General features: G+C 42.5%; 1 protein-coding gene across 3 annotated transcripts in view; it reads left to right on the top strand.

Annotated features, from left to right (window-relative positions):
* grik2 (glutamate receptor, ionotropic, kainate 2) overlaps positions 1-24420 on the top strand; it is a 221194-nt gene that overhangs the window by 56088 nt on the left and 140686 nt on the right. For all 3 annotated transcript variants that reach the window (XM_062399698.1, XM_062399699.1, XM_062399700.1), the window contains exons 2-3: positions 13925-14092; positions 15152-15409. In XM_062399698.1, coding sequence (XP_062255682.1) covers positions 13925-14092; positions 15152-15409 — 426 coding nt within the window. The remainder of the gene's footprint in view (positions 1-13924; positions 14093-15151; positions 15410-24420) is intronic.

Raw genomic sequence — 24420 nt, 5'->3', positions numbered from 1 at the left:
TGTCTCCTCCATGTTAACTGATGGAACATCTAAAAAGTCAAAGATATGTGAGTTATTTTTTCAAAAAAGATGGTTTCTGTCAATGCAGGTAGTTCTTATCACTCTGATGTACATCAAAGTTTCCATGTTTATTATGTTTTACATATAAAACAACCTCGATATGGCTTTTTTTTTAACAGTGGGAGGAAGAGGAGACGTGTTTTCCATCGTTATATACAGTCATTGGCCGGAGGTATGATATTAATCGAGAAAGATATTGCAATTGTTGTTCACTTAATAAATCATTCAACCTATTAGCGCCTTCTAGCAGCAGTCTGTGTAAATGATTCTGTTATTCCCAGAGTTATTGGACATGCACAGACTTTTCACAGGACCATAGCGCGTAGATATTGTTTGAAAAATAAACATAGCTCATAAATGTGGAAGGATGTACAGGGTGTGTCTGACATGATCTAATTTCTCATTGGCTGCTTGTTTTTCATTAAACCTGTAGAACAGGGAGACTCCAACAAAGATCTGTCAACCACCGTGAGTGCCGTGTAACTACAACTTCAGCTTGATACTGCATTGCCCGCTAAGATCGATGATGAAAAATTATCCAAATGAAAATGGATAGTGACAGTGGAAGGGTTTACAATGTCACTGGGAGGAGAGGAATCCAATCTCTCATTTGTTCTCTAAATTTGGCCAAGTATTGATCGCAACACATGTTTCACCTTTAATGCTTTGCCTCATCCATTTCCTCATGAGGAGGCCAAACTTATCATATAAATGGGTTTGACTTGTACCTGGTGTAGGTGCTGATGAGGGTCACAGGTTTGCAGCAGCACAGAGGATGAGTTTCTCTTGCATTGGGCGACCAGGACTCTGCAGTACATCTTTGTAGTGGATTGGAATACGCTGGGCCTTCTGCCATCCAAGAATATGCTCCCTCCTATTGTGGTTCTGCTCATTGACATTTCCAGATGTGAGTAGTTCACAAGGGCTGCGACTGAGGAGAGAGGCTGACATTTTGTGTGTCTGCGAGTGCCTGACAATGGCTGGGAAGCGCTGACATTTGTGAAAGTGCCCTCCTTGAGGTTTTCTCTTATGAGAAAGAGAGGAAAACTACATATTATGTACTTGTATCCTTTGCAATAATCTGTGCTCACAAGATGTCAGATAAAGATGATCCAGAAACTGATGAGTGACAGGGAAAGATGAAAAACAAAGCACAGGAAGCGGGTAAAAGAAGTAGGTGAGAGCCGAATAGAGCGAGAGCGACGAACAAATACAACTACGTAGTTGACATTTTAATGTGGTTCACTGTGTAAAGCGGTCTTCAATCTTTTCCTTATAAATCAAACACAACTGCCGCAGACAAATCCCTGAAGTGTATAAAGCCCTCTGCTGTGGATCTACAATGGAAAAGGAACAAGCTGTTCTCCACAAACAGACCAGTGGCCATCTCTCTGTTATACAAATTCATAAGTGACTGTACAGGATATGCACAATTCAAATCAATTCCATTTTGTCTGAGGACACGATGTCATGACACTTTCTCTGGCTGACTTGCCCTTCACAACCTAAACCAGCTCATTGCCGGCAGCAGTATTATATTGTTATTAAAATATATGAGGCTCATATATCTGCATCTCTCACTATCGATTGGAAAATATACTTCCGATGAGAAAGAAAAGTACTTCTTGGCCTGAGAAAAAAATGTTTTCCCTTTTCTCCATGCACTCCTCATGCATTTGTGCCCTATGCCACTGTCTATGTTGCTCATACCTGTGTATTAAATGGATAACATATATATATATATTTGATCCTGGATTTCTATCTTGGCCTCCTGCTATGGGTTATGCTTTGATACAGGTTGTAATAGATCAACTGTTAATGTTGGTCAGTGTCAAATAACAATTATAGGAAGACAATGATCCCCTGTCTGAAAAGGTAAGGCCAAGCATGTGGAAATCATTAAACTGAAAGGAATTGTAGCGAGTGTGAAGACTTCTCAGAATCAGAATCAGAATCAGAATTCTTTTTATTGCCTTGTATATTTTCACATACAGGAAATTGCCTTGGTGTGGTTGGTGCACTTTACAAACAACAATATAAAAACAACAATATAGAGCAATATAAACATCAATATAAAAAACAACAATATCGAAAAAATAATATATACAGTAAATGTGTTGTGTGCGGTTTTAAGGTGCAAAGATTGGTGGTAGTGCCAATAATGTAGTGTTATAAATTATGTGCGAGGGTGGGGGGGGGGGGGGGGGGGGGGTCAGCAGAGTCAGTGTGATGGGGGGGGCTTGTTTGTGAGCCCCACTGCCATGGGGAAAAAGCTGTTCAGGTGACGCGAGGTTTTAGTCCTGACGGCCCGGAACCTTTTCCCAGATGGAAGTCTCTGGAACAGGTGGTGACCGGGATGGGAAGGATCAGCGATGATCTTGCCTGCTCTCTTTCTGGTCCTGGAGTGGAACAGGTCTTGGAGAGCCGGCAGGTCACAGCCGATGACCTTCTCAGCTGACCGAATGATCCGCTGCAGTCTGCCCTTGTCCTTGGCAGTGGAGGCAGCGAACCAAACGGTGATGGATGAGGTGAGGATGGACTCAATGATGGCTGTGTAGAACTCAACCATCACTTTCCGCGGCATGCTGAATTTCCTCAGTTGCCGCAGGAAGAACATCCTCTGCTGGGCCTTCTTGGTGATGGAGGTGATGTTCTCCGTCCACCTCAGGTCCTGTGCTATGATCGTCCCCAGGAATCTGAATGACTCCACTGTTTTAACTGGGGAGTCGCACATGGTGAGGGGGGCGGTTTGGGCTGGGCTCCTCCTGAAGTCTGCCACCATCTCTACAGTTTTTGAAGCGTTCAGCTCCAGGTGGTTCTGGCTGCACCAGGAAGCCAGGCTGTTAACTTCCTCTCTGTAGGCGGCCTCGTCCCCATTGGAAATTAATCCAATAAGGGTGGTGTCGTCGGCAAACTTCAGGAGTTTGACAGAGGGATGGCTGGAGGTGCAGTTGTTGGTGTAGAGGGAGAAGAGGAGAGGAGAGAGCACACAACCTTGAGGGGCTCCAGTGCTGATGGTCCGGGTGTCAGAGACAAGCTTCCCCAGCCTCACGCGCTGCTTCCTGTCGGTCAGGAAGTTGGTGATCCACCTGCAGGTGGGGTCAGGCACGCTCAGCTGGGTCAGCTTGTCCCGGAGAAGAGCTGGAGAGATGGTGTTGAATGCGGAGCTGAAGTCCACAAACAAGATCCTGGCGTAGGTGCTGGGGGAGTCGAGGTGCTGGAGGATGAAGTGGAGTCCCATGTTGACTGCATCGTCTACGGACCTGTTGGCTCTGTAGGCAAACTGCAGCGGGTCGAGGAGGTGGTTGGTTATAGTTTTGAGGTGGGTCAGCACGAGTCGCTCGAAGGTCTTCATTACTACAGAGGTCAGGGCGACTGGTCTGTAGTCATTAAGGCCTGTGATCCTCTGCTTCTTGGGAACGGGGATGATGGTGGATGTTTTCAGGCAGGCGGGTACAACACATTCAGCCAGTGAGGTGTTGAAAATGTCCGTGAACAATGGAGAAAGCTGATCCGCACAGTGCCTCAGTGTAGAGGGGGAGACAGCGTCTGGTCCAGCTGCCTTGCGGGGGTTCAGTTTCTTCAGGAGCTTATTTACATCTCTCTCCTGAATTGAGAGAGGTGTGAAGGGGGGGATGGAGGTGATGGGGCAGTCTGGGGCCATTTTGTGGGGGGGGCTAGTGTCTTTGTCCAGGCTGGGGAGAAGAGGTGTGATAGATGCGGGGGGGGTTTGAGAGGGTCTATCGAATCTACAATAAAAGTCATTCAGATCGTTGGCAAGTCTCAAGTCTTCCACAGAGTGGGGGGATTTGGTCTTGCAGCCGGTGATCACCCGAAGGCCTTTCCAGACTGACGAGGAGTCGTTGGCTGCAAACTGTTGTTCCAGCTTCTTTGAATACAGTCGTTTGGCCTCCTTAATCTCCTTGCCAAACGAGTATTTAATTAGTCTGAACCTATCCATGTCCCCACTCTTGAAGGCCACCTCTTTCTCCAAACGAAGCTGTTTGAGTTTTGCTGTGAACCAGGGCTTGTCGTTGTTATAACACACCCTGGTGCGTGTTGGAATACATCGGTCTTCACAGAAGCTGATGTAGGACGTCACAGCATCTGTATATTCGTCCAGGCTGTAAGTGGCAGTTCTAAAAATGTCCCAGTCTGTGTTTTCAAGGCAGTCACGCAGCTCCTCCACAGCTTCTCTGCTGCTCCAGTTCTTTGATCTCAGCACAGCAGGTTTAGAAATCTTGAGTTTCTGTCTGTAAGCCGGGATCAGGTGAATGAGAGCGTGGTCGGACAGACCCAGGGCAGCGCGGGAGACTGCATGATAAGCCTTGCTGATGGTGCTGTAGCAGTGATCCAGGGTGTTCTCCCCCCTGGTCGGGCATTTAATTAACTGTTTATATTTTGGGAGCTCCTGAGATAAGTTCCCCTTATTAAAGTCCCCAAGGACAATAACGGGGGAATATGTGTTCTCTCTCCTTCTCTCCACTCCCAGTATCTGCTCAGCGAGTTGTCGTTGAGCCTCGCGCACGTCAGCTTGCGGGGGGATGTAGACTCCAGCCAGGATGAAAGAGGTGAATTCCCGGGGAGAGTAGAACGGTCTGCAGGTGATGAAAAAAGTTTCCAGGTCCGGAGAACAGGACTGTAAAATGACTTTCACGTCGCTGCACCAGCCCTGGTTTATATAAAAACAAATCCCTCCGCCTTTTGCCTTGCGTGAGAGGATCGGGTCGCGGTCCGCGCGTAACAGCTGAAAGCCGGTCAGCTGTGCGGCGGAGTCCGGTGTGGCTTCGGTCAGCCACGATTCAGTAAAACAGAATACAGAAGAGAGGGAGAAGTCTCTATTTGTCCGGATGAGAAGGCGCAGTTCGTCCATCTTATTGCACAGCGAGCGGACATTAGAGAGGAGAATGCACGGGAGTGATGAGCGAAATCCTCTCTCCCTGAAGCGCACCAGAGCCCCAGCGCGCTTTCCTCTCCGTCTCCGCCTCAGTCTCGCTGCGTGGCCGAGGAGCACCGCACCTTTGACCAGTAAATCAACTAAATCCACGGAAGATGCGAGAAAGTTGGGACATAAATCAGATGGTGTTGTGTCCCTGATGTTAAGAAGCTCGTCCATCGTGAAAGTAATCCGAGTTGGGTCGCAATTAACAGAATTAAATACTAAAAACAAACACAGAAGTGCGCACCAACACACCGTGGCAGCCGTTCGTGGCGCCATCTTGGAAAGAATGATGTGGATCCTGTGGGTTTCTTAGGATTCCTCCATTCCTAACAGAGGTGTTACTGAAATCAAACCCAAACACTGCAGTAAATATCACAACACAAACGTACGGCAATGTTTTAATACTGAGAGGACAAGACTCATGGACGTCTACGCTGTTGAACCCTCCAGAAGCCTTTTGATTGGAGAATATTGGCCTCTGAAAGGGTTTATTCAGACTAGCTTCCTCCTCGGAAGGAATATATCATAATGGGTAAACAATTTATCTGGGAGAGCATAAAGAATTGTGTGAAAGTCAGACATAGCTTAGGTCAGTCCAACAGCACTAACGTTGTCCAATCATATGTAAAGGGGAACGTTTTCATTGCTTATTCTGATTGGGGGAAAGATGGTGTCAATGCAGGCACCTTTGGACAATGTCTCCTTGAAGCCATTTAGGAATGAGAATGAAGTTCGAACCGTCTTTTCTTTCTCAATTGTGGAGATCAGGTCAATGGCTGTGTGTCTCACTGTGCTCAGAGCATACAGCCGTGAGTCGTGCACTTGGTGCAACACAGCTGTTTGGCTGAGAGGACGGCTCAGCGTCCCTCCTCCAGTCTTCAAGTTTCCTTTTGTGTCCTTGTTGAGTCTTGGTTTATCTTGAAAATCACTGCCCTCTTTTTTCCCTCATTGTTCCCAACATTATTCCAGTCACATTCATACACCCGCCATTTCCGTTGCGTGTCTTTTTTTCCCTTTATTGGCTCCATCTGGTCTCTTCCTGCACCCTCCCTCTCCAAACCCTGTCCACTGCTGCAGAGTGTCAGCTGTGATAAAGATGGAACATGCACTCGGAGCCCGTCATGCTACGCTTGGTGTTCTGCAGCCCTCGTATTCTGACACTGATCGCCATCAAACTGTCAACAACAGACAGGGGCTGTGAGGGCTGCAGGCTGGTGGGTTGGTGTGTGCGTGTATGTGCTCGGGGGAAGCCAGCAGATTTTTCCTCATAAATTATTTTCGCTCAGCAGGAATAATGAGCTGAAACAGGATTTACTATTAATTTCCGTCTTTTCTCGGGAGAGGGGAAATTGAGATGGATGATACCTGGAGGTTGGCGGGGCCTTTCAGAGCAACGGTGGGAAAGAGCAGCCCATCGCCTCTCAGGGCACAGAGTTAAGTCAAAGCGTAGGGAGACAGGATTAGATGTGGTTCCTTTTCACTTCATGCACCGAGATTGGGCTGACGTGTCAAAGAAGTTATCTTTGTATTCAAAGTACAACCAGGGTATTCAGAACGGTCCCGTAAAAATCTGGCTCTTGGAATTATTTTCACAAATTCATGAGAAAAATAGGATGCACACCAATTACCATTTTAGTGCCAGAAAAATGGGTATGATTTGGAGAGAATTTAAATTTCTGAAAATACTTCTGTTTGAGTATAGATTGATGAAACTAACCTAATCCTGGTTCAACTAAGACATAAAGAAGTGTGCAAGTGACCTAATTGTACAGGTGTCCGTGCATATTTGTGTGTGTGTGGGTGTGTGTGTTCCCCCCCCAAAAAAAAATCAGTGAACAATTTGTCCCAGGCAGGTTAACAGATTTGCAGTGCATTTCTGTATTTGGTTGTGTTTTACTTTCGTTTACTTGTGTTATATTTATTTGCAGTTCGTATTTTTGTCAACTTGATACAACTTATTCTTCGTTTGCTTAGGTACTGTCTTTTGACATGTGGTGTCGTGCAGGGCTCTTGGCAACTGTCTGAAAAGGAATTAATTGTATTCTATGTTGAAACTACATGGCTTGTACTAAACATTTGCTGGTTACAGTCAATGAAAAAGACTTGGTTATCAGTTTGTACAATAAATCGGTTTTAGTGGTGATATACGGTCAGTAAATATTGCCCTGTGTTCCTTGTATCTCTTTGAATGGGGCAGTTGTTGTGGCAGGGATAGTAATTATTTCATGTGTCTGATGTGTTTTATTGATAAGATTACATCATGGGTCACTTTGACTTTCCAAGTTTCAATGGCACTGGACAGGCTGAGTCCTTGGGTAGAGTTCAGGTAGGGAATTTAGAAGTGGAGGATTATGACAAACAACAACTCGAAGATTGTGGCAAGAAAATCAAAACGTAAACAAATTCACTGTTCACGTTTTTGCCGTACTGTTGATGGGGTCTGCTGAGGGGAATGATAGCTAAGCCTGTTAGCTTCATTCCACAGTAAGACGGCTCACTAGCTACACGTTGGACTGCACAGAAATATGCTAAAATAAAGTTAAGAGTTGCCTACAGACATTACATTTTGATTACCAGACCTTTCATCGAGGGCCATCATCAGGTCAAATACTCCCAAGATACACTCAGCTGTACTTTGTGTTTTTTTATTTTGCTGTTCTCACGTCTGGATTAAAGATAGAGACTGGACAGACGTTCTGTGCATCCAAATGCTTCCTAAAATCAATAAATTAAGACTTAAATCAAAGCCATTACTAGGCTGGATTTTCCTGCATGTGCTGGATTTTTTCATCTTATATAATTGAATGTGTTTGAGCACTTGCTAATAGAAATATGTTTAACTCTCAGTTGATCCCAGGGATTCATCGTGTGTCTCATGTACAAAAGAATGTCGAACTGTTTTGTATGACATGAAATGCTCCTGGAACAGCACAACAGACCACGCTAATGTCAATACCCCCCCCGGCGAGCTCTGACTCCTGTTCAGGGCTGTGATGATTACACAGAATTCAATGCTGCTATCAGAACCACAATTAATCATTTAAATTCCAAGGTTTTTTTATAGGACATATGGCTCCGTCCTTACAGGACATGCTCTTTGTTGGCAGTTCATTAGGTAAACCAGGCTGAAAGTAATGCAGTCTCTCACAGCAGTACTACAACATATCTTACATTCAGAATGGTTATAATAGACTTTTTATTGAGATACCTTTAGAGGGGTATTTAATGGTCTTTTAGAAGGCTACAGTTCATCATGCTGTTGAATGTACAGATTTGTTTTCTATTCTTGTCACACAATGAGTCTGCATGTGTAACACTTGAACACATTTGTTTGACAGATGTATTGCACCACATGCTGACTAATGATGTATCAAGCCTGATTAAATTTGAAGGACACAAAGAGACGTGAAACGAGAAGTGAGTGCAGGATCTGTTCAGTAAGACAAAGTGTAGGAGACTAGATGAAGGAGTGCATCTTAAGTGCATATTACGTTAAGGGCTAATTAGCCATGTTAGGGTGTTAGAGGTGTGAAAAGAGGAGGTGTTTTCAAAAGCAATGAGTCTTGAAGAGGTTTTCAAAGATAAGAAGGACAGCCCTGCTCTGATTCGCATTGAGCATGTGTGGCTCGTTGCTCAATCGGGGAATCACACACACACGTACAGCCAGGACTGTGATAGCCTTGTATGCTGGGAGGAAATGCTGCAGAAAAACATTAGTGAGATCTTCAGTGGAGGTGCTTGAAGGGCGTGCCAAATTATGGGACATCTGTGAGGGTTTCCAGGTCCGATTTTACTGCTGTATCCTTGACTGGGAGACGGATACAACAGGGTCAGAGGACAACTTGTCATCAAAAAGAGACAGGCAGGTTTCTCATGAACTCGGTTTGAACTACAGATGGGGGAGAAATTTGATAGTGACTCAATGAGTGATTATGCTAGATTAAAACCATCTAAACAATATATATTACATTTTATAAATATATATATATAAATATATATATATAGCTTTTATGATAAAATTGTTGCCACATACAGACACATATCTTTGTCATTAAATTCTGACTTTGGTTTCTTTGGAGACTGCTGTCATTTAACAGCCCTTTTCTTTTGTCACCTTTTTTTTTTTTTTTTGTGTAGCTACCCCATGCTCTCGCATTCAAAAATCAGTAGTCTTCTGAAGATTCTGTATATGCAAAAGAAACACAATCCATTGGAGTAATATGAATAATTGTATTAGTGACAGTAAATTAAGGGAAACTGGAAACTTGCAACACATGCATAATTATCAATTAACGTTACACTTATGCCAATAATCAAGCCAAATTCTGTGAAATGATAAGTGACTAAAGCAGAAAGCTTTTGTGCATCACTGTAAAACCATGTGTTTTATCACAGACATAAGTTGCTTGGTTTCTGTCCTGATTTTTAACAGTTAAGAATGTTTCCCTCAGCTTGGCGTCATGCCTAACAACACCTCTTAGCCTTTTCAGAATCACTGAGATGCTCAGCCTCTAAGTGGCGTATTGCTTAAGAACTCTCTCTGATCAGTCCAAGAGGCAACGTTTCCATTGTTTATGTTTCATTTTTCAGATACTCTGCCTGCTGGTGACAACTCAGAGTGCTGTGGTCACTGCGTGTCCACTGGCATTTCATCAGCTTGATGAAGTGCCGATTGATTTTCGCTCTTGACTGATCTCTGTCTCTGGGTCAGGCTGCTTCCCTTTTAAGCACTGTTACCTCAGAAAAGTTTATTCACCCACGTACAAACACAAGGGTAACTTCTGAAGTGCTCCTGTATCCTGAACCTCTTTACATATATCATCTGTTCATGTTATACAGAAAAAAGAGAGATATGAGAGACAACAGGATGCATTCGATGGGAGCTGTGAGGGATTGGTTGGATTATAGTCATTGTTTTTTTCAGGTGTGCTACAGTGTTGTATTGCATTTAGAAATGTTAAACATTTCGGATTGGACACAGGACTTTCACTCTCAAAGCCAAATCCACACGAGATTACGTTCTTACTACAAATCTACTGTGGACAAAGGTCTGACCTACAGCACTGAGGGGGATCTGTTGCAATCTGCACAGTCACCATTAGAGGTCACTAATCCCCACACACAGAACCCTTCAGGTTACATTAAGAAAATGTAGTTTGGGCTTAAAATGTAGAATAATGTCTTGACGTTGCTTTTAAGCATTTCAATGTGACACTTTTCTTTATAAAACCAAACCAAGTGTTTTAAAAACCTCGGCTGTCACTCGCAGACTGTTGCTACAAACAGGCCAATCAGAATACAACAGGAAATACAGTAGAGTGCACCGGCCAGTTGTGCAGTTGTTTATTTTTGCTGCATGTACAAAATGTAGGAGCGGTGCAAATGCTAACGCCTGTTGTCTGCTTTCAATGTGGCTTTAAGCCATTTTACATTAACTTCTGTTATGCCTGGCTCAGTTAGGAGCATAACAATGAAAGGAGGTCCACATGGCAACCACTTCAGTAAACAAGACATTCATCAAGCTCAACTAGACACACGCAAGCTCAAACATAATAAGTCAGCAGTCAGCAGTGAAGGGTTGAGTGTTGGATGTGAGGAAAGGTGATGATGCTAACTCAATTAACTATCACAATAACAAACACAAACACAAAGCCAAGCTGGGAGCTGGAGAGGCACCAACAGGTATTCATTACACAACATGAACGCCTCAAATCGATCGATTTATTTGAATTCTACAGTCCGACACAGATTGCAAAGCAGGATTTTATCACAACCATCCTACAGAGTGTGGCTTGAACGTGCACAACAGTTGCTGTGGCAGTTTGAAAGCACCTCTACTCTCACTGATGAGAACAAACCAAACTGGAGGATATTATCTTTGTTTCCATGCCCATCTCGCTTATTCAGCTTGATTTCCATATCTCCCCGTCCATGCAGACAAGAACGTTTTCTCATTAGTCTCGAAGTGTATTCATATTCAAACTCACCTGCTTAGACAGTCACCTTTCTAATTCACTAATTCAACGTTCTTCAGCGATTCATCTCCATATTTACAGGCCAGGTTCCCTCTGGTGGAACCGTAGAGATTCTCAGCAGGGGGAACGCCGCTTCTCGGGTGTGAACGGACCCATTCCAAACACTCAGCTTTCCAATTATAGTACATCCCGCTTAACTGATGCTTATTAATTCATTCAAACTCATTATGACATGCAAAATAGGGTTCTCCCATGAGATGAATACTAATGAAAGTACAAACTTCTCGACAGTGCTGCTGCTGTCAGAGGTCTCTCTGTTGATATTTGCTTTAAGCTCCAGCGCACAGACTAAATAAATTCCCCTTTTAAAAAGAGCATATTTAAAGAGCCCACTGGTGAAATCACTGTAAGTGAGCATTGATCAGAATCAGCTTCTTGTGGTAATGGTTTCTGACAGGAGCCTGCAGTACTCGTGCAGTAGCGTGTATGGATTACATCTGGACTAAAAGAGGGTCCTACACTAGAGTGGGTGTCGTTGGAGTAAATAAAGCTCAGGGCCTGGTCTGTGCCTGACTGACACTGAGCCGGCAGTGCCAGGCCATAGGGCTAACCCAAATAAAACACTTCAATCCTCGACCGCTGCTCTCCACTGCTCCGCAAGGGCTTCATTGATTGATTCGTCGGCCAATCAGGGGACATTGATCTCAGAAGCTGCCCCTTCCCCATTCGCCTGCTCTCAGGGCCTCGTCTCCGTCCATTCGTCTGCTGGCTGTCAGAAGAATTCACTGGAGGGCTGTAGCTTTGGAAGGCCTGCACTTTTAAACACACTTCCCCGACTTTCCGAAGGAAATGCTTTACAGTGGTTCATACCGGACACATTATTGTAATTGAATTCTCCCCGGATCCGGTTTGCTTTTGCTATCATGAGGCTAATGGGTCATTGATATACAGTGTCAGGATATTAAAAGCTTGCTTAGTCCTTTAGCATATGCAGTTTTCTATATAGACAGCGTTGGAGTGCTTCCAAAGCTCGAATGGACATAAAGCTCTCCGTGTTGAATTGTCAGTACAAAAGTGATTACCTGAAATACAGAGTAAATGAATAAATAAGAGAGGAGTCTAATAAAATTCACTTTGAAAGTGAGTGTGAGTCGGTACAGTCAAATTAAGCACACAGTTGTCACACACATACTAAGGATTATTTATTCTTTTCAATAATATGAATATACCCAAAATCCATTGTTGGTACACATCCATAATTCTACATCATACACAGAAATTAAAAGATACTCCTTATAAACAGAAAGAAGGAGCACATCTGACGGAGTGGCAGCACAGACTTGAGCTGTGCAGGGGGAGTGCAGGGATGAGCTCCTGCCTGTTTGAGAGTGTTCATGGCTGTAAAGCTCCTTGTGCACATCTCCCTAAGGATTCAAGTGTTTTAGATACACAATAAGATGCTACTTCAAACCTGTGATTTTGCCTTGGAGTTGAATGAGTGACAGTGGTGATTGCCGTGTGTGTCCTTGGAAATATAAACCTATTAAAAAAATAGTGCTTTACAACATGTTTTGGAAGCTGCACCCTTTAGATTGCAGTTAAATCACTTCAGTAAAAGAAAACTTGCAGCAAATGTAAACAGAGACAGCAGCTCCACACCCATCACAAACTATTGTCCAACCATACATTCTAATAAAGTGTATCTTGGGTAAAGTGGAGCTGCATTGAGTGTGATTAGAGCCATAGTTTCATCAGACTTTAAGAACATGGTTTGAGCTCTTACTTTATTACCCTCAACCCAGTAAACGTCACTTAGTTCGACATGGATTTCCTTTAACAGATGCACCGCTCAGAAGAGTGCTAATAAATGGCGATCAATAAATCAATCCGAGTGGTGCATCTTCCTGGGCTGACATCTTTGAATGAAAAGAGACGGCCTGTGCAGAAAGTATAGAGAGTAGACAGTGACCTATTGGGTTAATGTTTATCAGAAGCGGAAATTGTGAATCATGCTGATTTCAATTGGTTTAGTTCACCTACGCCTCAGGAGCTACAACGGAGAGTCAAGGCATCATTGTTAACACAGCCTGCTATTTAGATTCTGACTCCCTTCTTTCAGCAGAATGTTTAGTTAACAGTCCAGGCTGGTCTCTAAAAACACTGTATGTAAGGTTAACAGCTCAGCAGCTTATTATTTGTGATGGATAGACCAGATTGATTGTCGCATATATAAGCCTTTGATGGGGAGGTCATTAACGATCAGAGTTGAGCTGTCAGTCACTGGTGAGGATCTCCGCAGATAAAAGCTCCTGAGCATCTCAGTGTCAATGATGATCCAGTATAGTCAGTTCTGATTGTTCATGCGCTGACCACATCAAGTAGTCATTATTTGTCTAATAGCCAAATATAGGTAACATAGCACCTTCATTTTGGTGTTGTCATGTTTGTTGCTTTGTTTTTTTTAAATCTCTGAAAAGGCTGTGATGATCACGAGAATCCGAGCGCTGAGAGAGTTTGACGACACTGTGTGGAAAAAGTGTCAGAGTGACCCCTCTATATAAAACTTTTGGCTGCAACATCCTGTTTTATTTAGACATCGTTAACAGGTCCTGTCTTTGCAGTTTCTGGTTCTTTGTCACTTCAGTACTAGACACCACCTGATTGGTTTCCCATCCCTGCTCTTCATGCTGAGGAACCCTTTTTTATAAATCTGCCCTGCTCCTCAGGTTGTTTTGTGTGCAGACGTACCAGTGTTTTTAAGAGATAGGACATTTGCTTGTGATTTGGGATTTGTGACTGTTGCCTGCCTCTCGCCTGTTCTTGATCACCTTCTTCCTCTTTTCTGAGTATAAGCCATTTTTCTGTGATTGAAATGACTACCACTGTGAAAGCAGTAACAGTTTGATCCTGACCCGTTACTGATCTGCTGTCTCTCCTTCTTCGACAGGTGGGATATTTGAGTCCATTGAAAGCGGCCCATCAGGTGCGGAGGAGCTAGCCTTTAAATTTGCTTTAAACACAATCAACAGGAACAGAACCCTACTGCCAAACACGACGCTCACCTACGACATCCAAAGGATAAACATCTATGACAGCTTCGAGGCCTCCAGGAAAGGTATTTATGGGTTTCTGAATCACAGACTTGCCTCTGGTGTTGGCATGCTCATGCCTGCTCACTCTGTGTGTGTATATATTCAAAATGTGTGTCTCTATCTGTGCACATACACAGGAGTTGTTTTGCATTGTAGATGTACTCCCCCTCCCCGTTTGAGGATTGCGAGCTGCAGTGGCTCAGATTGTGACAATTTATAATCAGGCAATGGAAGGAACGGATGAGCACTTCAAATATAAACAGGGAGAATTGATTGGTTCCAGGTAATGACTCAGCGGCAGTAATTCAAAGACCTGTTTGGCCCCCAGAGACAGCCAATAAAGTGCTATAATCTAGCAGTTTCGTGTGGGCATCCGACTGACATTTCAAGTCTCTTATCAATTACGCGCCATTATATTATGTCTCAGTGATTTAACCAACTCTCTCGTAGCAAGTGAGTTGATTAGTGTACAGGTTCCGAGCTAACGCTAAGCTGTGCGGCTGTTTTGTACCTCCTTATGTGTGCAGTTCCATGAGAGCAAGCTGAAATTGATCCGGGTCACATCTTTTAATGTTGTTGTGAAAATGTAATGCAATAGAGATTGTGTAATCAATATCAGTGGATATATCCAATTTAGCCACGAGAGCAGAGCATCAGTGAGCATCATTGATGGTGGCTGATGAGGCCTGGCACTTTCGCTACATGTGTTCATCCTGAAGGTGTCGGGTGGGGTTGAGGTCAGAGCTCTTTGCAAACCAATCTTCCTCCACGTCTTCTGAGTGACAGCATGGCAGTGGTATAACAGGGGATTTCATTACAGCTAATCCTATAACAGAGGCAGCTACTAACAAGTCATCAAACACCCTAAATGACTTTGTGACAAAAGTTTATCACACTTTGGATACACAGAGGATTCATTCATAGATGGTTTCACTCTGCACGTAAGATTTGATGACAATAGTAAAAAATTAAGAATTTCTAGTGACCAATTTAAATTCAGATGAATTGAAAAAATAGTGTATTCTGCTATATACGGTATGTGTGTAAGGCATAAATAACCAGTCTAATGTTTCCCTCTGTAGCCTGTGACCAGCTTTCTTTGGGGGTGGCAGCCATCTTCGGTCCCTCACACAGTTCCTCTGCCAACGCAGTCCAGTCCATTTGCAACGCCCTGGGGGTGCCCCACATCCAGACCAAGTGGAAGCACCAGGTGTCGGACAATAGAGATATCTTCTACGTCAGCCTCTTCCCAGACTTCTCCTCTCTCAGTCGGGCCATCCTGGACCTGGTCCACTTCTTTAAGTGGAAGACGGTCACGGTGGTTTATGACGATAGCACTGGTAAGTCCACAAATACTTTTACTGATAGTTCTCTCTTTGTTTCGTTCCAACCGTCCTCTCTTAATGTAGCAGGAGATTTTTAGTTTTTAGTCCTCAAGGCTGTTTCAAACTGTATAAATCAGGATATCTTTCTAAAATATTTCAACTTTCATTTTCTGCAGTATTCTGCTGATTAGAATTCATTAAAGTTTAAATCTGGATGCTTTATTTTGATTTACTTGATTTGCTTAATACTGATGTTTTGTAAACTTAATGAGCCAGACAAACCTGGAATTTGATGAAACAAAGATAAGCAAGAATGTTTTCTTTATATATTAAGCAATTTGACACATGATACAGATTATTGCATGTACAAATATAGAAACTGGGAAATATAGAAAAGACAACCAAATAAGAGACTATAAAACAACTCTTGCCTTTTTTAAGCCAATTTCTTGCACGTCAATATTAATAAATATTGTTTTGCTGTCTACTCTGTAACTGCCTTTGCAGAATAACTTTCAGTCACAGACAGTACCGGAAACCCACTCTATTGACTGGCACTAATTAAACTGATACATTTAGCAACTTTTTGCTTACAGGTAACTATCAAGTTGATGAAAAACAAAGATGAGCTCAAGGAGAATCTTTTCAAGTGTAACATTTACCAGAAACTACCAAGTGTCGGAATTTCACGGTAAAAGACATAATTAAGAAGTTAGTAAAATGTTTAAGCCTAAACAGCCTAGATTTATACATTTTATAATGATTTCAGAAGGGTTGGAGGTATGGCCACGTTATGGACAATTTCACTGTAACCATATTCACAATACAATGTGAATATGGTTCAGGTAAGGTGTTCAAGCTGTTGGTCCTACATGGCCTGGGAGATCCCAGGAGGAACCCCAGCAGGGAGAAAACGCAATTCTGAATCACTCTGGCATTGTTTTTAATTAAAACCACAAAGAAATGCTGCAGAGGGAGCATTGCCATAAACAACAGCATCTTATGTGATTCAGTCCCTTTTAGTGAAAATGGGTGCATTTTTTTTTAATAGTTTTTTTAAATAATGAACCCTCAAGTAACATAGCAACGCTGTCAGTTAGCATGCCTTTGACAGCTTGGTAAAATGCTCAGATTGATCATGTAACTTGATGATAACTAGGTAACATTTTTCCTCAGTTTGTTCTAAAATAGCCTAATTATAAGGATGAAGGCCTAACTGAAGTACCAGAGGTCTGACCTTCTACTTTCCATTTATTAATTTTTCATAGAGCAAAAAAAAAACACGGAAGACAAGATTAATGTTTTGTACACTTCAGTTCTATACCTGACCCATACTAATATGGAGTGGAAGACTGAGTTTCCCGCCCATTTAAGCTGAATATTGTTGCCATCTGTAAATGTTCCATACTTCATTAAAGTGAGACAGTGTGTGGCCATGGTTTTCTTGTTAGCCAGGGAAAGAGTCCTTGTTCAAACCTTGCTATTATTACAGTCCAGGTCAACAGGCGACAAATAAACCAGCAGGCTGGGTACATGCACCATATGCCAGGGGTCAGGGTGTGTGCCAGCCTGCAGACACGCTGTCAGGCTTCCCTGAGCTCCATCCAACACACACACTGGGACCAATGTGGCCTTGCTCACCGAGCTGCTGTGTGTGTTCACTGTGTTTAACATTCAGGCCAGATAATCAGTCAGGTTTGCATGTGCTGGATTACAAACAAGCATTTTACCAAATTATGAAGAAAATCGACCAATAGCAATCTACATTGGAGCAGTTCATGACCTCCTTCTTAAGGCTGAGCACCATCAGCAGGGACTAGAGGCAACCTCTGCATGGACTAAGTAAACGTCAAATCTGTAATTGTACGCCATATTTTTACTCGGCAATAGATTTGTATTCTGGTATTGGTTTCCTCCATTGTAATTTTCTTTGTTAGTCGAAGAGTCTGTCTTTTCCCACTGAGGATTTACAAAGAAAGAATCCACAGGAAACAGTTCTGCATGTGATGCAGCTGTCTAGGAGCCCATTTAACGTCATTTAGCAACATTCAATTGCAACTTCAGTTAAACTGTGTGGCATGACGGTGGCAGTCTTCATGACTTAAACACTACAGTGTGATGGATCTTTTCAGCAAACAGTTTGTTTGGCTGCATTGCAAATGAAAAAAAATAACACACTCAGACAGACACACTAACAGGTACACACACCCACAGATGAGCACTTTTCAGGAGAGCACCTTACCACCATGCAAAGTGAAGACACCTGTGTGGCTGGGCCGCAGGTTCATGTTAGACATTTTGCAGGAGGGAAAGTCATTTTTTCGTTATTTTTTTTGTATTCGGTCTTTTATAGGTCTCTGTGCATCACCTGCACTCAAATGTCATTTACAATCAGCAGTAGTTCACTAGGAAAAGCTATGATCTTGCGTATATGGTGGAGGGCAACAGGCAGCGTCGCTGTGTCTCATGGTCAATTTGTCTCTTAGAGTCAGACAGAGAGTCTGGGCCATGCATATAAATATACCCGTCATCTTTCTTTTCTTCGATGCATTGTGCATGAATTAAGTTCTTCTGCTTTAGAAATCGGAGTCTCCTCAACCTCATTCCAGCACTAGATATTTCCATCACATTCGTCACACTGGTACACTCGGGTGTGATAGGGTTACCTGCCACAAGTCCTGATCTTAGGCTGATCTTAGGCTGTGTTCACACACGTCCTACAATCGGACCCAGGACACCTATTAATGCCAAGTGTGAACAGGATCTTGGTGTCTTCAGTGATAGCCTCAGCCCAGACAACATATATTGGTCTTTTCAAACTGGTCATCTATATCCCCTGACATTTCACTTTTATTAAATTTCACACAGCTTCCTCTTGCGGCATTGAAGGCTTGTTTTGTTGTGTTTTTATTTTGTGGTAATGATAATTTTATATAATACTTCCTCCTCCACATCATATCTACATCCACAATACACATGCCTAACCTTGCTGAAATGGCAAAGAACAAGCTCCACTGTGTCTTAATGTGGAGAGATGTTGTCAAAGGCCTCTGAGACCCAGACTCATTGAACATCTTGGCAGCAGTGCAGAGATATTTCCCTTCTAAAGTTCCTCCAACAGTCAGAGAGCCAACGTTTGGGAGTGGGAGCTCGTGGCTGTCTGTGCTTCTGGTCGACTTCTCCTCCTCACACCATGTAGGGCTGACTCACAGGCCGGCAGGCTCCCAATTCCAGCACTGGCTGAAACATCGAACATGACAAGAATGCAGGCAAAAGGCTGGCTGGAGTGTCGCAGAGCAGGGAGATGCAGGGATGAGAGCAGTGGAGACGTTTGCTCTTATCCTGGCGCTACAGTTTGATTTATTGTATTTATGTATTGTTCCTCATGACATTCCCCTTCCTGCCTTAACAATGGAATTGTGCCAGAAACCTGCAAACCAAACAAAAAAGCTTTAAATGTGTAAGTATGTGCATTTGTAAATGCATGAGAGAACCCACTGTAAAACCAGTTCTTTTTTTTCAGATATAGTAAATTGACTGGTGGTATTTGAGTGAGCCACTTTCTGTAGAACGGTATGTGTGCACACCTGCAGTGCATGGGTGTGTATGTGCTGGTCTTTGCTTTGTAGGTCGTTAAGGCAGCTTTAGCGAGGGATCAACTGCCACTGATCCCCTCACCTCTGTTAATTAAGTTGTGATGTGGACATAGCTGCTTCACTATGGGGTTAATAGTGGCTGGATTTTCTGTCTCGCGACAGGAAATGAGTCCGGCTCGACCTACAAACAGCCTCTAATTTTCATTGTGGCCATTTGCACTGCTGACCTGATGGCGAGGATGGATAGTGTTGATGGTGGAGACAGAAATCTGATCTAAATGAAGTCCTTGAAGAGGTGCAGGCAGGATCCCATTTCATTAGAAATGTTCTTGTTTCTGGACAAAAAGCACTCTGCCTGTCGTCCTGGGCAAAGTCTCTGCCGCAGAATATTTATATTACCGTAAAAATAATCATTGGTTGTTCTTCCTTTGACCCCCCCGTCCTAAACCCTCTCTGTTTTTCAGGAATGGAAAACAAAGGGGAAACAACCTCTCTCTTCATGCTGTTTCTCCACCAAGCGGGGAGCAAACAAGCAAATCCATAACCATAATGGCACTCTTCTAACAGCTCAACTTCATAATGGCAAAACTGAGATGGCAGCAGCATGTGTTCTAGCTCTCCCAGCCAGCCATAACATCCACACAACTACCTGGAACACTAGTGCTGCTACCACGACTACCGCTGCTGCTACAAAGTTTGATTAGGCCATAAGGGAGAACAAGCCTCTACACAATAAAACACCCGCTCGGGAAGAACTGCTTCCCCGGCTGTTCACAGTATGGAGCCTAAACATTTCTCCACTTGTGTGTGACCAAATATAATAGTCTTCCATCGTGGCAGCCATGGCTGCTGCTTTTGTGTTTCAGTTTAGGTTATCCCTCAGCTTCTAGACAGTTCATCATTACACCCAATTAAAGTACGGCTAAAACGAATAAGCATTTAATCAATCAAGAATTTATCAGAAACTTTTTTTTAAATCTTTCCTTTTTCAAGACATTACACTAGTTTAAGCTTCACAAAAACAACTTCTCTGCTTTGCTATGACAGTCTGACTGGACAGGTCATTGTTGACTCCAAAGAATAGCCTCACTTTTCCTGAGAATGTGAGGTTTAAGCAGCCTTGAAGGATTTCAAGAAAGAATATGAATACATTTATATTTATTTAGTCACAATATACTTAAATATGATTGCTCTGTTTACACCCTGGTTTCTATGGCAGTAGCATCCTGGAACCATCCCTGAGGTGGCAGAGGAACGAAAACAGGGTGTTACCGCTAGCAAATCCCATCGCCATTCACTGCGACTCAGCTCACAGTCATTTTTAATTTTCCGCACTACTTTAATCTCACTCGATTTCTAAGTCTAAGAAACTTAATTTGAAGTTCTGACATCATAATGCACTGGGAATGCAGTTCCCTTTTTGCTTTCTTCAAAACTTCCACAGTCCATAATCCATCATCTGCTGTAATTCTTATTGTTGTGGGGACTGTGGCGCTTGATGAAAGGTCAGCCTGACAGCATGTCCACTACAAGTAATATGGATGACTGCATGGTGTAATGCCAAAGTGGTCATTTGAGAGATGCATGAAAATGATTAAGAGCCATGTCTGACAAGCTAAGCTGGTATTTAGAGGGTGGGCTTGTCTGCTCTTTGTTAAATCCTGGTGGGATGTTAATGGGAATTAGAAGCTTAGAGCCGTCAAACTAAGAGAAATAGTGGCAGAGATGAGGCACTGGTGCTCGTAATATTAGTAGCAGTACAAAAAGTATAATTGACGGCAATGCCAGTAGTTGTATAGCACTATTGTTGGAACAGCAGTTGTCATATTATCCGTTGGATGATTCTGGTAAGTATAGTCAGAGTAGTACAAGCAGTAGAGTCATATTTTATTCTGCAGAAGCCAAGGCCGTAATACTGTATGCCCTCAAGTTTCACAACTCACTCTTAATTAATATAGAGAATAATTACACTTCCATTGGTCACATTAGTTCAAGAGGTTTATGTTGATGAACACAGGCAAATGGCCACTAGTTTTGTCTGTTTACTGAATATCTCCTCTAGCTGGCCCTTGTTTTAGACTGCATTACCAAAGCTCAGTGACTTTTCACAGTATCACTTTACAGAGGAGTATTGTGTCTTTGTTTCTAAACCTGTCAAAGTCTACACACATTTCTAACAGAAAAATGTTGGATCTTAATCAACCCTTAAGACTAAAGGCCAGGAATAGAATGCATATTTTTCCCCAGCTGTGCTAATAGAGAAACTGTTTAAGTCCCTATCTGGGAAATGGATCATTAGTCTGTAAGGTTATGTTTCAGCTTTTAGACTTTCAGTGAGAGTAGCTTAACACGACGTAGAACAGCAATGAAGTTCATCAACTGAGTATCAGAAGTAACTATTACGTGAATTGTTGTACTTATGATTTCCGTGTTATAATAACTTTTTATCACACTTGCATTAAATTAAATAATAGCAACATATCCCTTCCAGTTGTGACTCCTGCTTAAAATCACTGTTGCATTCCAAAATGCAATTATACCTTCAGTAAACATTCATTAGTGAGATTTCATTCATTTCGAAGTGAAACGGAAAATAATGTGTAGCGGTGCGAACAGAACTGTGGGTAGATTAGTGTGAGTGTAATTGTAGTGAATAGGGTGATCCAATTAATTTTTTTACACATAAATCTCAGTTCCATACTTACTATGATGATCAAAGAGCAAGTAAGGGAAACAATGGCTGGGATAATGGGAGAGTGCTCCCCTGATGTTTGTGTAACCCTGGACTGCGTTGGGTTTCGGTGTGAAACTTCCACAGTGAATTCCCCTTAAGGGGCCGATTAGTGTCAGTCCATGAGGGGACATTACATTTGTTACACAACCTTTCACAGGGTCCATCTCTAACATAAAGAAAACAGAGTTTTTTGATATTGGAGCCTTTAGGCTGGAAGCACATTGCTGATGCATCAAGTGGCACCCTAAACAGATGTTTAGCGTTGAGTTGAAGCGTTGAGTTGAAGGCGGCTATCAGGACCAGGAAAAAACTAATTGTCATGGGTAAGTTGCCTATTGTCATTTACCTTTATTTAACAACATTGATAGTATTGTAAACTCCAATTTATTGTTTCTCTAACAACCATATTTCGTTAAACCTGTACCTCACTCAAATGCCTCCTAATTGTCAGCTCTGTCAGATGTTAGATAATTTAATCACTTTTAAAAGTGATTAAAATAAAATAATGTTTCATGTAGCAGGCTTTAAAATCTTAAGGTAATCAATACCAAAAAAAGGGACTAACCTTCTGTTTGGCAACGACAGGAAGGACATGAGGGTGGCTTACTTCCGGTCCAGCTGGCTGGTTGCCCCAGACCCACTGGGAAGAAGCTGTTTTCTATACCACTTAACATTTCTGAGTCGGATTGATTCCACCCTGCTTTGCAATCTGCCCCTGTAAATGTGAAACAAATAAATGAACAAACTCTTGTTTACAGACTTAGTATTTCTCCAATTTTCTATGCATATACCTTCTGGGATAATACACAAGCAACCTCATATACAGCTTCGGCTTAGCAGAGAACATCATCCTCAACACAGGATATCAGTAGACATGTGGACTGGAACCATCATGCCAAGTCCAACTGAGGATGTGTGGAGGGGAATATAAGAAATGTTCTTTGAAAAGTAGAACTTTGCTAATTGGATTGATGTAAAAAAACATCCATCTGTGCCTGTCAGTTAGGTATTGCAAATAAAGTAGGAGAATTGTATTCTTTTTGATAAAGACGAGCTTCACTCTTGGTTTCTCAGCTGAAAGCAGATATAATCACGTGTATGGTCAGACAGGGTGTTTTATGGATGCTTGCACCTTGAAGGGAAAAAGACAAATGTAGTTTCAAAATATTCCTGATTAATTTAGCAATCTAACAATTGAGAAGGCAACACTGATTGACATATATAACACGTAATAACATATTCCTCTGAGTGCACTCTTATCCTCTCACATGTCTCCCCCACGATCCCTTTGTTTGTTAATCTAAAGAGCAGTATTGATTGGAGTATATTCGTTGCCAGCATGAAGTCTCTAGCTCACATCCTGTACATGCATCTAGGCTGATTTCCACTGCCAGACAGTGATCATTTGAAAAACAAGGCTATAAATACTAAATACTATTTATCCTGACATAGAAACTTTGCCATCACACCATAGCATCTGCTGATAGTTGTCTACAGAGTCGTCACAATGACATTCTTGCAATAAAATTCAGCATTGTATGCAACAGCAGGCTACATGTGCAGGAAGTGACTTGTTGCTCGATCAGTGACAAGTCATTCACCATCTAGGTTAGCTTTCTGCTTGGTGACACATGCACAACACTTACAAAATGAATCAGGAGATGTGATTGTTGGAGTTCTTATCAGTAGGGGAGGACGGTAAAAGAGGAGTTGTAACACGTTTTTTCATTTAAGAAAGGGTAACTAATACTATTACCTACATTTTTCCAGTACTTCATTAAACACTATGGGGAGAGGGATCGTACTGTAATACATTACTAGCTTCAACAGCAATTAATCAAGGAGAAACATTACATTTTTGGAACATTTGGAATAACAGCTCACAGCTTACTACTAGTTGAGGTTAATGGTAGCATTTTCTATTTTAATATTTACCATATCTCTAGCATAATAAGACAAAAGAATATGCCTTGTCCCTTATTAATGATTGTATATGTATTCTACCAACGTGTCCCAGTCATCTCAGTGTGCTTCAGATGAGTCGAGAGACCACTCCTTTAATCTATTTCAATTTCATGTGTCTGTGTTTGTGTGCATGCATGCATGCGTGCGTGCGTGCATCCACACCAGCAGTCCCAGTCCCATCATACGCTCCACTACCACTCAACAGCCTGTTTAGAGAAGGGCTCACTGACTCTTCTCTTTTCACCAAGCTAATCCCACTGTTGCAGGGCTAGAATGTTAATACCAGCCGTGATGTTTCCTGTACTCATACCATTGTCTCATGTTTTTGTTAGTTTGACTGTGTGGTCATTTGGATAGTATTGTCCATTTCGACTATTTATCAGCTGCTTCCCATTAGAAAACCTACTAAGTCACTAACTAAATCAATTACCGTTGTGTCAGTATAAACACCCAAAGGCCATTACGCAATTTAGAATTGAAAAGCAACCTCCATCAGTGACCAACTATTCTACAAATGTTTCTGGTTCCTGGCATCAACATGAATAATAACATCACATCCCAACTGATGGACTGAAGTTAGAACAACAGTTAGAGAAGAGGTGGGGACTTCAACAGAATATTAGGACAGACTGAAAAGGAGAACTGGAGATGGGAGAATGCAGTGCAATGCAATGTCCAGTTACAAACCATTAACTAGAATTGAGTCTGACACTAATGTCTCTCTACTCTGA

Source organism: Platichthys flesus, chromosome 11, assembly GCF_949316205.1.
Source record: "Platichthys flesus chromosome 11, fPlaFle2.1, whole genome shotgun sequence".
In the NCBI taxonomy this organism is placed as follows: domain Eukaryota; kingdom Metazoa; phylum Chordata; class Actinopteri; order Pleuronectiformes; family Pleuronectidae; genus Platichthys; species Platichthys flesus.
The sequence above is the reverse complement of the archived record's forward strand: the minus strand, read 5'-3'. Positions and strand labels throughout refer to the sequence as shown.